The sequence below is a fragment of the Poecilia formosa genome, unplaced genomic scaffold, assembly GCF_000485575.1.
Source record: "Poecilia formosa unplaced genomic scaffold, Poecilia_formosa-5.1.2 Scaffold2315, whole genome shotgun sequence".
NCBI classification, from domain to species: domain Eukaryota; kingdom Metazoa; phylum Chordata; class Actinopteri; order Cyprinodontiformes; family Poeciliidae; genus Poecilia; species Poecilia formosa.
Genome location: NW_006802254.1, coordinates 1,058 through 14,253, shown reverse-complemented (window position 1 = coordinate 14,253; position 13,196 = coordinate 1,058). Strand labels below are relative to the sequence as shown.

The following is a 13,196-nucleotide window of genomic DNA, read 5'->3' as shown; positions in this document are numbered from 1 at the left end:
AAGTAAGAACTTAACCACATTAAATGGATCATTTTTGCTTATTTCTTCTAATGCAGTCTCTTGTTTCCTGTCTTCATATTCTGCATCAGGTTGGTTCACTTGTCACAAATTGTACAATTTCTTTGGTGGTTCATATTAAATCAAGTTTTGAGTTTTTTCTTTTTAGATAATCTGATCAGATTATCTGGGTCAAACGAGCCATGTTCTGGAAGAGTTGAAATCTACTACAATGGCGTCTGGGGAACAGTCTGTGATGATGGTTGGGACCTAAATGATGCTGCAGTGGCCTGCAGACAGTTAGGCTGTGGTCCTGCTAAGGAAGCTAAACTATCAGCTTTCTTTGGCCAGGGGACTGGACAGATCTGGCTTGATGATGTGGCCTGTTCTGGAAGTGAAACTTCTCTTGCAATGTGTGGGCACAGAGGATTTGGGACTCACAATTGTGAACACCATGAAGATGCTGGTGTCATCTGTTGTAAGATTATGTTCTTTACGTTAATAGTTTTCTGATATAATTTATTTAATTGTTTCCATAATCAAAAATGACAATATTTAAAAAAAAAAAGAATTATAATTTTGGACAGATTTTAATTTGATTAGGAATAAAGTCTGTGTGGTCACAGACAGGTCCAAACAGTTTGATGATTTCTTTTAAAAAAGAAGGGAATGTAGGAAATAAAGAATTACTGGTTACTGCTTTTGCCAGTAAGCATCTGTATGACTTACAGCCACAGCAGATCTTTACATATTATCTACTTTGTTAAATACATTTGCTTTCCATTATTTTATGAAAACTTACAGATTTAATAAGATTATCTGGATCAAATGAGCCATGTTCTGGAAGAGTTGAAATCTACCACAATGGTGTCTGGGGAACAGTCTGTGATGATCTTTGGGACCTAAATGATGCCGCAGTGGCCTGCAGACAGTTAGACTGTGGTTCTGCTCTGGGTGCTCCACAATCAGCCCACTTTGGCCAGGGGACTGGACAGATCTGGCTTGATGATCTGGTCTGTTCTGGAAATGAATTTTCTCTTGGTGCTTGTGGGCACAATGGATTTGGGACTCACAATTGTGTACACGGAGAAGATGCTGGTGTCATCTGTTCAAGTAAGGTTGTGTTATTTACATTCATAGTTTTTTTTTAATCAAAAACGATATTTTAAAGAAAAGAGTAATAATTTTGGACAGATTTTAATTTGATTAGGACTAAAGCCTGTGTGGCCACAAACAGAGTTCAGTAAAAAAAAAAAGGAATGAAAGTTTTTTGTCAGTGTCTGTCTGAAGTTCACTTAGAGCAGACATTTGCATATTGTTTTTGTTGAATACCTTTGTTTCTCCATGTAACAAAAATTTACAGATTCAATCAGATTATCTGGATCAAATGAGCCATGTTCTGGAAGAGTTGAAATCTATCACAGTGGTGTCTGGGGAACAGTCTGTGATGATGGTTGGGACTTAAATGATGCGGTGGTGGCCTGCAGACAGTCAGGCTGTGGTCTTGCTGAGGAAGCTAAACAATCAGCCCACTTTGGCCAGGGGACTGGACAGATCTGGCTTGATGATCTGGTCTGCTCTGGAAATGAAACTTCTCTTGGTGCTTGTGGGCACAATGGATTTGGGACTCACAACTGTGGACACGGCAAAGATGCTGGTGTCATCTGTTCAAGTAAGATTGTATATATTACTGTGAAATAAATCCACTTGAATAACTATTCTTTTTCTGCTGATATAATTTGAGCATAAAAATGTTTTAAGCTCCAGTCTGCTTGTAAATACAACAAAGGAAAATGGCAAATGTTTTTGTAATTCTCCGACATGAAAGTCTGAAAAGTGCGTCATGCATTGTTTCTCCCTCTTTGAAATAACTTTGAAATANATTGTGGACATGGAGAAGATGCTGGTGTCATCTGTTCAAGTAAGACTGCATATATTACTGTAAAATAAATCCACCACCATAGAGTTACAAAGTAACGCGTTACTGACGTCGGGCCACTTTTTTCAGTAAGAAGTAATCTAACGCGTTGCTATTTCAAATCCAGTAGTCAGACTACAGTTACTTAACAAAATCACTTTGCGTTACTGTGCGTTACTATTTTCTATTACTTACTCTACGCGTCTTGGGGAACGACCGCCGCGACAGCAGCAGCAGCGACAGATATGTAAGCAATGGAGGCAGGAGAGAGATGAGCATTTTGTTAGTAAAACAGGAACTATGTTGAGTTTCTGTCACCAAGTCCGATTGTTATAAGCGGCATTGGGCTTGTTTTGTTTCTAAAGTCGCCTGCAAATTTAATGAGTCGCGGGTTGCGTTTTTTTGGTGCAAGTTTTTGAACGTAAAGTTCCTAATTTGGGCTTCGCGTTGCGCTCCAGAAAACTGCAAACATCGAGACTAATATGAACAGCGCAATAAACGTGGAAAAACAGCCACGAATGAACGACTCCGTAAAGTTGTGGAACCAAACGCCATTATAATAAATATTAATTTAAGTGTCACAAATCTGTGCAGAAGGCCATCTGAGTTGTGGAGCCGCAGGGGAAGCGCTGTGCGCTGCTCTCTGACAACAAACGCAGGGCCGTAACACAACCTGGAGGCTGGGGCGGGGGTCATGGAGGGCTTTAAAATCCTTCAATCCTAAAATCCTTCAACTTCTTAGAGTTTTTCAGACAATAGTAGAACACACAAATTACAAACTTTTTTTGTACTGTTGTAACCATTAAACAATCTCCCGTTCAGTTCAACCATGTAAGTGGAGACACGTTGTTGATGTTATAAAATAACTTGCAACTAAGTATTGGCAAAGCTCAAAGTAATATTCACAGGTGGTAGAGCATAGTTGTCAGCAGCTACTGATAGTAACTACAAAAAGTTACTTTTAATGTAACTTAGTTACTTTCCAAATCAAGTCGTCAGTAATCTAAGTTACTTTCTCAAGGAGTAGTCGCTAATCTGATTAAAGTTACTTTTTCAAAGTAACTATGCCATCACTGTCCACCACAATTAATACTCTTTTTCTCCTCACTGAATTTGAGCATAACAATGTTTTAAACTCCAGCCTGCTTGTAAACACACAATAAAACCCGTACCTTTATTTTTATTTTTTTACATTTTGGGACATTACAAACACAAACTTGAATAAAACATAATTGTGAAGTGAAAGGAAAATGGCAAATGTTTTTGTAATTCTCCGATATGAAAGTCTGAAAAGTGTGTCATGCATTGTTTCTGCCTCTTTGAAATTATTTTCAAATATTGCCACATTTTCCTGCATGTTCCTGATTGATGCCACCTGCCAATAAATGCAGTGGGTTTGTCTGCAAGTGACTAATTTGCTGTCAAGATTCTCACCAGTGGTTACACCTGGAGGAAATTGGAGCATGTTGTCAATGAAGAACATAATAAAAATGCAGCCAGCTTTTTGCAGGTTCACTATTGTCCATTTTTAAATTAGTTTGTTTTTAGTCATACATATGTCACATTAAAAAGCTTCATATGTTTGGGCTCTCTACTTCTATCACACAATCTTGCCATTTTAACAAGGAAGTGTCATTTTCAAGAGTCGCGATATGATTAAAACAAATTTAAGTTTGTGGCTTCAGTGTGACAAAATGTAAATAAGTTGGAGAGGAATTAACACTTTTGCAAGGGAGTTTTGAAATCTAAAGCCATTTTTGTTTGTGAAATACTGATTTCTGTGTTTTCTTGTGTAACTGAAGATCCTCAGATCAGGTTGGCTGGTTCAGGTGCCTCATGCTCTGGAAGAATTGAAGTGTACCACAGTAACTCCTGGGGAACAGTCTGCAATGATGGATGGGACATGAATGATGCTCATGTTGCCTGCAGACAATTAGGCTGTGGTCCAGCAACAAGTACCAGTACAGGGGGTGCATTTGGCCCAGGTACTGGACCAATCTGGCTCGATGAAGTGGCATGTTTAGGAAATGAAACTTCTTTGAGTGAATGTCAGCACAATGGTTTTGAAACACACAACTGTGGACACAGTAAGGATGTTATTGTTGTTTGCTCAGGTAAGAATGACTTTTTAAAAAATATATTTTCTTATTCATATAAAAATTTTTTTTGAGTAGCTTGAATGTGTTTTGCATTGTTACAGATTCAGGATTCCTGTACATGCTGCATTTTGATTTTTTACAATATTTTGATTTCATTTTGCATGCCTGATAGGTGCCCCAGTCCGATTAATTGGGTCTTCTCAATGCGCTGGTCGAGTGGAAATCTATTATAATTATTCATGGGGAACAGTATGTGATGACGACTGGGACATAAATGATGCCCAGGTAGTCTGCAGCCAGTTGGGCTGTGGTGCAGCACTGGCTGCCCCTCGGTCAGCCAACTTTGGGCCAGGAAGTGATAAAATCTGGCTTGATAATGTGGGATGTGCAGGGAGCGAAAGACATCTGTCTGATTGCTCACACAATGGATATGGGAATCACAACTGTAACCACAACAAAGATGCAAGTGTGATCTGCTCAGGTGAGAATTTTTCATTTTGCTACATACAAGTGTGTGTTTGTGGAAATGAACCAATCAACATCGCTTCATGCCCAGTCAGTTCCCCTGACTAATTAGCAGCGATGCAACCGTCTACCCAACATTCACTTCCTTAGCAATTTGAACTTCCGCAGCTTTTTTGTTGAACTTTCTCTCTTGCTCTCGGTGAAGGCGGACGCTTTTTTTCCTCCGCTCCCTCCCTGCCCATACCTGCCCTGCTTGCTCTGTTTTGTCTTGTCTTTTTCTATATTTTAGATCCTTTCTTTGCACATCCTCCGAATCTACAAATTATGGGTCTGGTCAACCGATCTCTCAATGCAATTGATCAAATTTTCGACGAGAAGTCTGGGCACAGGAGAGCCCTCTTGTCCTGCGAGGACGTACCCGGCGGGATTCACCGTGGATTTATTCATGATAACAGGATTTCTGCTGTTTGGAGCTTGTGGATTCCTGGCTTATCGCCAAATTTGTGATGGACTTGACCGAACTAGCAAACACACAAACTGTTGGTGTGGACAGAGATGAGGACTCTAAAACTCATTAACGAGTTGAAATCGATCTTGGAGAAGTTGCTAGTTTCGGTTCAGTGGAATGACCAAACTAATTTGGATGATTGGGAACTGAGATATATCGGAGAGACTTTAGGGAAGATTTAAATTTATAATCTTCCCGACCTAAGACATTCTGTTTCTGAATTGGCTTTCCCCGTGTGGCCTTAGAAGGGCTGCATATTTCCAATCTCCTTGAAGATATGTAAACACAACGCACTTTCCCACTTCACCCCCTCCTGTTTCCATGGAGCTGTGGAGCTGAGCGCACCCAAGGACATTCTTTGACAATACTTCTATGGGACTTGCCAGGAGCCTCAGCCACCTGGTTTCATGGCCCTGTGAGTCACCGCCTTCACTCGTGTCTCTGTTTTGCCCATTGTTTTGTCTGAATGTTGCCATTTTCCCGAATGTGTCCTTTCCTCTTTTTTGTTTTAGTTTTTTAGAAATGGTGGAGTACTCCCTATTTAACCCAGAAAAGGATTACTTTAGTTTATTAGTAATATTAGAAATTGTGGATTACACACTATTTAGATCAATATTATACAGCTCAGAAATGGAATCAGAATTAGAATTAGAATAACTACGAACTTGGAATCCAGAAATACTTAACAGGAACAGTCACTGCTTAGTTTTATCTTACTTTTAACCAGAGGTGAAAGTAGTTTTAAATTCTTGGGGGTACTATGACAACAGTATATATATGCGAAGTGATAAAAGCTGGGTAGCTCTTGAATTGTTACAAAATAAAGCTGTATTTCCTTCAGCCCACTGACTGCAATGTTGACACCTTGAGATGCCATGAGACCTAAATTCTGAACATCATGGCATGGAGGGCATCCCAGTTTTCCATGTCTGGCATTTTAGATTTTAAACTGGTTCTATTGATCCTGTGTCCAGACAGAGGTTAATCAGTAGCCCAGCATCATGACCTGTTTGTTCTGAAGATCCTGCAGCTTCCACTTCTCTTCCTAACATGGCGCCTCTTCACTGACTCTCATACTGACAGGAGGAACCACAGAGCTCTGTTAAGTTAAAAGCACAAGTTGTAAGTTGGGATATTTTTCCTCCAACAGATTCCAGAGGAATCACCTCAAACCAGATGTTGGGCTGGAATTTTATTTCAATGTCATTTGTGAATGTTAGCTCCTCATTTTCAACAGTGGAGCTATAAAGGTTGAAAAAGGTTATTATTTTGGAGAAAGTATCATCAACATCAATATTTCCATTAAATAAGAAGCAAAAAAAATTTGATAGAGGAAAAGCCTCTCAGACTCTGAGCTCAAAGCGAGATTCCAGAGAGCAATAAAACTATTATTTTTGAATTAGACAATTTAATTTCACATAATTATCACGTAGAAGCCGTTTGTTTGTTAGGTACTTAATTAAACATATTTACTGTGTTTGATGTTTGTTGTAAATAACATATACTCGCAAAGAACGAGGTAATTAGTCCAAGTTTGTCGTTTATTGGGCGTTCAGAAACTACAGGGCTGTGATGCGCCAAGACAAAGGTAAACAAAGGTAAAACAACCTGAACAGGTGATCAACTCAAAACCACTCGCACTTTTTTACTCTATCTCTCTCTCTCTCTCTCTCTCCCTTTGTCGTTTGAGCACACCCGTTGCCGTGGCAACTGCCTCGAGCTGAGCACAGGTTATGTTTAAAACATTTAGTCCATTACAGTAGGTTTTCAGGCTTGATATTTATTTTGCCATTATCAATAAGCCTCTCATGAACACAGCGGTGATTGATTAGTTAATTTTAAACTCCTGCTCTGCTAGTTACTTTGATAATGGAACCGAAACACACAGAATTGCGCAAGACCTTGTTGAAACAATAATCACTGAGATTATTATTTTTGTTGGGTCATTAATTTGAAAACGTTTTGTTGACTTTTTGTTGTTGTTCTTTAATAAAGTTATGAACGTTTTGAGGGGGAAAGCTATTTATTAACTGATTAAGTCGCGTTTTGGATTGTTCTTGAAAAACTAATCAGTCACGGCTGCACAGTGAACCCACTGACTTTTTACAGCAGACAGCCGCTCCTCTCTCTTCCAGGTACTGCGTACCCCTGCTAAATCGTTTAGGGGTACGCAGTACCCTGCCATACCCCTATACTTTCACCCCTGCTTTTAACCCAAAAAAGGTTAAAAGCTTTCCTATGGTTTGTTATTTTGTTTGTATTTCCTTTTAATTAATGCTAAGCACTTTGAATTGCCTTGTTGCTGAAAATGTGCTACATCAATAAAATTACCTTACCTTACCTTGCTTCTCAACTACATTAGCCTTATCCTCCCATCACTCCGTTACTGGTTCTACACTGTTATTTCCTTTATTTCCTTTAACTGTTTCAATAGTTATTGACCACTGAAACTTGGAATACCTCAAAGGAGCTGCTGTATTAGAAATGAACTGACCCAGTCATGTCACCATTCCAACTTTGACCATGTCAAACTTGGTAAAATCCTTACCTTTTGTGCCACTAATACCTACCTAATCTTTTCCACCTACTAACATGTGTCATGATGAAGAGATGATGTGTATCATACAGTTCAAGTGGTGATAATGTACTGCCTGATTGGTATTGATTTTGTTTTTAGGCGGCAACGTAAAATTAGCTGGGTCAGCTCGGTGCTCTGGAAGAGTCGAAATCTACAACAGTGGATCCTGGGGAACAGTCTGCAATGATAACTGGGACATAAATGATGCTAGAGTGGTCTGCAGACAGCTGGGCTGTGGTACAGCAGTGAGTCTCCGTCAGTTTGCAGTGGGAACAGGACAAATCTGGCTTGATGAGGTGGCCTGTACAGGCAATGAAAAATATCTGACTGAATGCTCCCACAGTGGATTTAGTGTGCATAACTGTGCTCACAGTCAGGATGCTGGTGTCATCTGTTCAGGTAATGTCAGTTTCCTACTAAAGGCATTAGTAAAAACTTATAGAAGTTGAGTGTAATTTAAATCCTCATTGGGAGAATTGAAAAAAGTTCTACTTTATTCATTATTTTATGAATTCAAATGCTGATTAAATTAATTAACGTAACTTTAAAGGAAAAACGAGAGACTGTGTAGGAGCTATTTATCCTTTCTGGTGTTTATCGCCACCAGGGGGCGTATTTAATTTTGAGTTCTGAGTGTCTGATGGGGGGGATGGGTTATTTAAGGTCAACCATCATTCTGTTCAGGTGTTGTTAATAGGCAGAGGCAAACAGTTTTCTACTGTGCTTGGTTTGGATGTAAATCAAATTTATGTGGATCTAAATGGAAACAGCAAGACAATGGACATTGTTCTGAAAATAAATGACTTTATTTTATGTCAAAGGGAAGATCGGCATCATGAATCTTATTTGAGAGCAAGTAAAACCAACGCCTTTCAAGAACAACCACCAATAGCCTAAAATATAGGATTTTAGCCGCTACAGACTGTATAAAAGTACTGCAATAAATAGAAGAAAATAGAATCAGTGTTATAATTGTACAGAAATGACGTCAAATCTGAAGCCTGACAGTCCTTTATGAAATGTATTTACTATGTTATGGTGGCACTTTGTGACTCTGACACTATATAATGTGTTTTTTTTTGACAGGCCCTATAAGGCCCACTATTGAACTTACTCCTCAAGGTGACATCACCTTGGGTCGTAATGTCAGCATCAGTTGTTCAGTCACTGATGCACAAGTAAAAGGGATATTTGTCTTGACGACGACCACAGGCTCATTCAGCCGGGCTGTGAACTCAAGCAGCAACTCTGCTACTTTCTACATCGTTCAGGCCACTTTCAATGATCAGGGATGGTACAAGTGTCAGCTTCAAGTCATGCTTCCCAATGAGAACTTCACCACTCTCTTTAGTGACACAGTCGAACTAAGAGGTAGTACTGTTTTGTATCATTTACTCATAAAACTCTAAATAAATGTGCTGAGAAAATAACAACTGTCTCATTTCTTTAGTGATCTTTCCACAACCCACGATCAGTATTGAACCCTCTGGAGTGATTAATCTCAATCAGGATGTCAAAATCATTTGTTCAGTCACTAATGAACAAGGAGGAGGGTCATTTATCTTCAGGAAGTCTTCAGGAAGTTTCAGTCAGACTGTGAACTCAAGCAGCAACTCTGCTGCTCTAAATATCCCTAAAGTTACCTTTACGGATGAGGGAGACTACCAGTGTCAGCTTAAAGTGAAGATTTCTAACGAAGACTTCAGCACCAACTTCAGCAGTTATGCCTCACTCTATATTAACAGTGAGTTTTTATCTTTATTTTGCAGATTAACTGAGTTTACTTTAGGGTTAAAGGACTATAACAGGTGACCAAACTTTGCACCATTTTTCAGGTGAAATTCCAAAACCCAACATCACCTTGCAGCCTGCCGCTCTGGTTTCTTGGGGTCAGAGTGTCAGCATCAGGTGTGACGTTATGGATGGATTGAGTGGATCGTTTATTTTCACAAACCTTCCCGGTTCTGTCATTCAGACTGTAAACTCAAACAGCAACTTGGCTACTTTCCATATCGTGCAAGTCCGTTTGGGAAATGAGGGATTATACCAGTGTCGGTTTCAAAGAACGGTTTCTGGTGAAGTGTTTCACACCAGCTATAGTGAGCCTGTCTGGCTAACTGGTAATTATTTTTTATTAGCTTTGACCATTTGATTAAACATACAAAAGACGTGATGTTTTTGTTGCTTTTTAGTGAACCTTTCACAGCCGACCATCACCTTGGATTCTGCCGGTGGGGTGATGTGGGGTCAGGATGCCACCCTCACCTGTTCCGTCATCGAGGGTCGGGCAGGAGGATTATTTGTCTTTAGGAGAACACCTGGTAATTTCATCCAAACTGTAAGCTCGAGCAGCAACACAGCTACCTTCCATATCACTCAAGCTAACCTGGGAGATGAGGGATTATACCAGTGTCAGTTTCAACGGAGAGTTTCTGATCAAGACTTCAACACCAGCTTCAGTGACCCTGTCCAACTAACTGGTAATAATGTTTTAATTCATATTTGCCACTTCTTATGAGATCTCTAAAATATACTGTGACGTTCCCTCACTGTGAATTATGTCAAAGGTTTAAGGGCAGTAAAGCTTTTGTCTTGTGTTATTTTTTCAGTATTTCTTCCAAAGCCCAGCATCACTTTGGATCCTGCTGGTGTGGTTTCTATTGGTCAGACTGTCAACATCGTTTGCTCAGTCTCTGAGGGTCAAGTAGGAGGATCATTTATCTTCAAGAAGACAGCAGGACCAATCACTCATGTTGTAAATTCAAGCAGCAGCTCGGCTTCATTCCACATCAGTGAAGTCAACTTGGTGGATCATGGACCGTATCAGTGTCAGTTTCAAAGAAGGTCTTTTAATCAAGACTTGAGCACCAACTTGAGTGATTCTGTCCAGCTAACTGGTAATGTTTTGTCTTTATGTTTTAGATTGTTTTCAAATTTGCTTGCTCTTTTGTCATGTCCACTTCCACTCAGTATGGTTAAGCTCGCTCTTCTCCATTGTCTCCTTTTGGTTTGCCATTTCTTTTTTCCTGGACCCTCCATTGTCTGCATTATTTTGTTCTGCTGCTGTCTGTCTATGTCAATAAATTATTTATGTCCATGGGAGGCTCAAGTCTGCACTTTGGTCCTCTTTCACATTTTTCTAATTTGACATTGTGTTATTTTTCAGTGAGCCTACCAAAGCCTACCATCACCATCCAGCCCGCTGGTGTGATTATGTGGGGGCCAGGATGTCCACATTACTTGTTCGATTACTGGGGGTGAAGTAGAAGGATCATTCATCTTCACAAAGACCCCAGGTCCTTTCACCCAGACTGTGGATTCAAGCAGCAACTCTGCTACTCTATATATCCCTAAAGTTACCTTTACGGATGAGGGAGACTACCAGTGTCAGTTTAAAGTGAAGATTTCTAACGAAGACTTCAGCTCTAACTTCAGCAGTGATGTCCCGCTCTATATCAAAGGTGTGTTTTTATTTGTATTATGCAGATTAACTGAGCTTACTATAAGTGTGAAAGTGTTATAACAGGTGAACAATCTTATCCATCAATTCAAGTTTACAAATGAGGGATCGTACCAGTGTCAGTTTCAAAGAACAGATTCTAGCTCAGTTTTTAGTGATAATGTCAACCTGAACGTGACAGGTAATTGTTTGTGAAATTAGTTTAATCAAATAGTTCAAAATGACATAATAAATAACATTCTCATTATGTTTTTAGTGATTCTTCCAAAACCAAGCATCACCATGGACCCTGCAGGCGTGGTTACCTTTGGTGACCTCATTGCCATCAATTGTTCTATTTCGACCCAATATTTAGGCGGATCATTCACCCTGCAGAAGACCTCTGGATCATTCACTAAGACCCAACAATCAAGTACCAGCTCCTCTACGTTCAGATTTCTTGAAGCCAGTAATAATCATGAGGGAAATTACAGCTGTTATTACAAAAAACTTGTGGAACAAAAAACTTTCACCTCCCCTCTAAGTGACAATGTCACAGTTTCTGTTATTAATAACTGAAGTTTATGTTCCTGACCCTTCCTCAATCTGCTCATATACGACTATCCTAAACTAATCTAATGTAATGAGTGTTGCGTGAGGTGAATGTGTAAGTTGTCACGGTGTAATCAGCAAAATAAATCATGGTGCAAAGAGCAAAGTTAGTAGTTGCTCAATATATTCAGCAAGTAAACAAGAACGAAAAAGTCATTTTTTATATAACTGTTCAGATATAAGAACACATAAAATAACACATGCAAACCTCTATGAGGGAGAAATTTGGTTGAGATCAAAGTTCAAGCCGTAAAACAACATTATGAAACACTTCATAGCATTAGATTTAAACAAAATGTCCTTTAATGAATCCATTGCTTAGCCCCCAAAAAGTTCAAGTATCATTTTTTTCTAACAACGGCAGATATGCTACTCACTGGGTTTAATAAAAAAAAGTAAGAAAAAGTTCTAAAAGTTTGTTGAATAAACTTGAGGCTTTCCTATGACTTTATCAAAGCATTTCTGTAGTTATTGAGGTTTTGACTTTTTCTTCACAACTGTAATGTATAATCTTCTATGGGATAAAAGGTGATTGGTTAATTTTTAGATTTTGAGCCTATATATATTTCTGCTTTCATACCGTAATTATCATTGTTTTGTATTTGATGGTGTTCTTGTCTGTGGGTGAATTTTAATAAATGATGTAGCCCAGATTTTGGTAGATTTTGTTGCTGATATTTAAACATTTGTGAGAGACCAAAACTTTTTGTAATTTTTCTTCCATCAATAATTTAACAACCAAACTAGTCTGTAAAACTGGATGAGTATAAATGTACAATGCACTGCAAAAACATACTGGACTTTATGGTATTTCCTGGGTATTTTGGGGTATGTCTCTGTATCAGACACCTGGAGACTGAAATATTGGTCTATTCTCATTCACAAAATAAGTCTTGCCACAAATTCACAATCAAATTTAGGTATTGACAGGGGTATTCTAACACATGAGTATGCACTGATGCAAGTGCAGTGCAGGTAAAACAATTCAGTTTTATTCTCCATGCAAAAAGAGAGTTACCTATAAAGGTCTGAATATAAAAACATTCTGCACTTTTCAGGTTTTTATTTGGAAATCTTTTGTAAACATGAAGACCATTTAAACAAACCGATTTAAAAATTGGGTTGCTGTGCAGAAAAGGCTGTCTCTCCATTAGACAAGTTTGGTAGATATGCTAAGCATATCTGGCTTGTTGATTTGGAATATTCAGAAAGCCAAACTTCTCTGACGTGGTGTATACGTTGAGTTCCTGGAGCAGATGTCATACGGAAAATCCCAAAACAAATTCCAGTGACTGAAATAACCTAAAAGTCAAATGAATCCCTTTAAACAGAAACTATCCTTTGTAAGAGCCTTGTTTCTGTTTACATTTAGTACAATCTCACATCACAGAGGTTAGATTATGGAAAATATTAAAAATGAATACACCTATTCATTCAAAGGCAGCTTTATATTTATATGATGCTCTGCTAATATTTTGTTTAAAGGCAAATTTGTAGGCTATAAAAACCCTATAAAACACACAAGGTAAAGGTCCAACACACCTTATTACATCTTATTTCCTTGAATTTTGCTCTTTGCA

At 38.8% G+C, this 13,196-nt stretch overlaps 3 protein-coding genes across 3 annotated transcripts; all 3 read left to right on the top strand.

Annotated features, from left to right (window-relative positions):
• Nucleotides 1-89: 89 nt before the first annotated feature.
• LOC103133155 (putative DMBT1-like protein) lies at nucleotides 90-4,086 on the top strand (the record flags this gene model as incomplete). Its single annotated transcript, XM_016667765.1, has 2 exons — nucleotides 90-475; nucleotides 3,718-4,086. Coding segments are annotated over 2 exons (754 nt in total), but the record flags the coding sequence as incomplete, so codon positions are not given.
• A 90-nt stretch (nucleotides 4,087-4,176) lies between these two features.
• On the top strand, nucleotides 4,177-12,259 carry LOC107835399 (galectin-3-binding protein A-like; the record flags this gene model as incomplete). The annotated part of the gene is made up of 5 exons (XM_016667764.1): nucleotides 4,177-4,495; nucleotides 9,758-9,847; nucleotides 10,175-10,269; nucleotides 11,092-11,206; nucleotides 11,282-12,259. Coding segments are annotated over 5 exons (921 nt in total), but the record flags the coding sequence as incomplete, so codon positions are not given.
• On the top strand, nucleotides 9,438-10,889 carry LOC103133154 (igLON family member 5-like). The gene is made up of 3 exons (XM_007544927.2): nucleotides 9,438-10,045; nucleotides 10,175-10,462; nucleotides 10,732-10,889. Exons 1-3 carry the CDS (start codon nucleotides 9,805-9,807, stop codon nucleotides 10,824-10,826), a joined length of 624 nt encoding a protein of 207 aa, XP_007544989.1. The 5' UTR covers nucleotides 9,438-9,804; the 3' UTR covers nucleotides 10,827-10,889.
• Nucleotides 12,260-13,196: the final 937 nt, after the last annotated feature.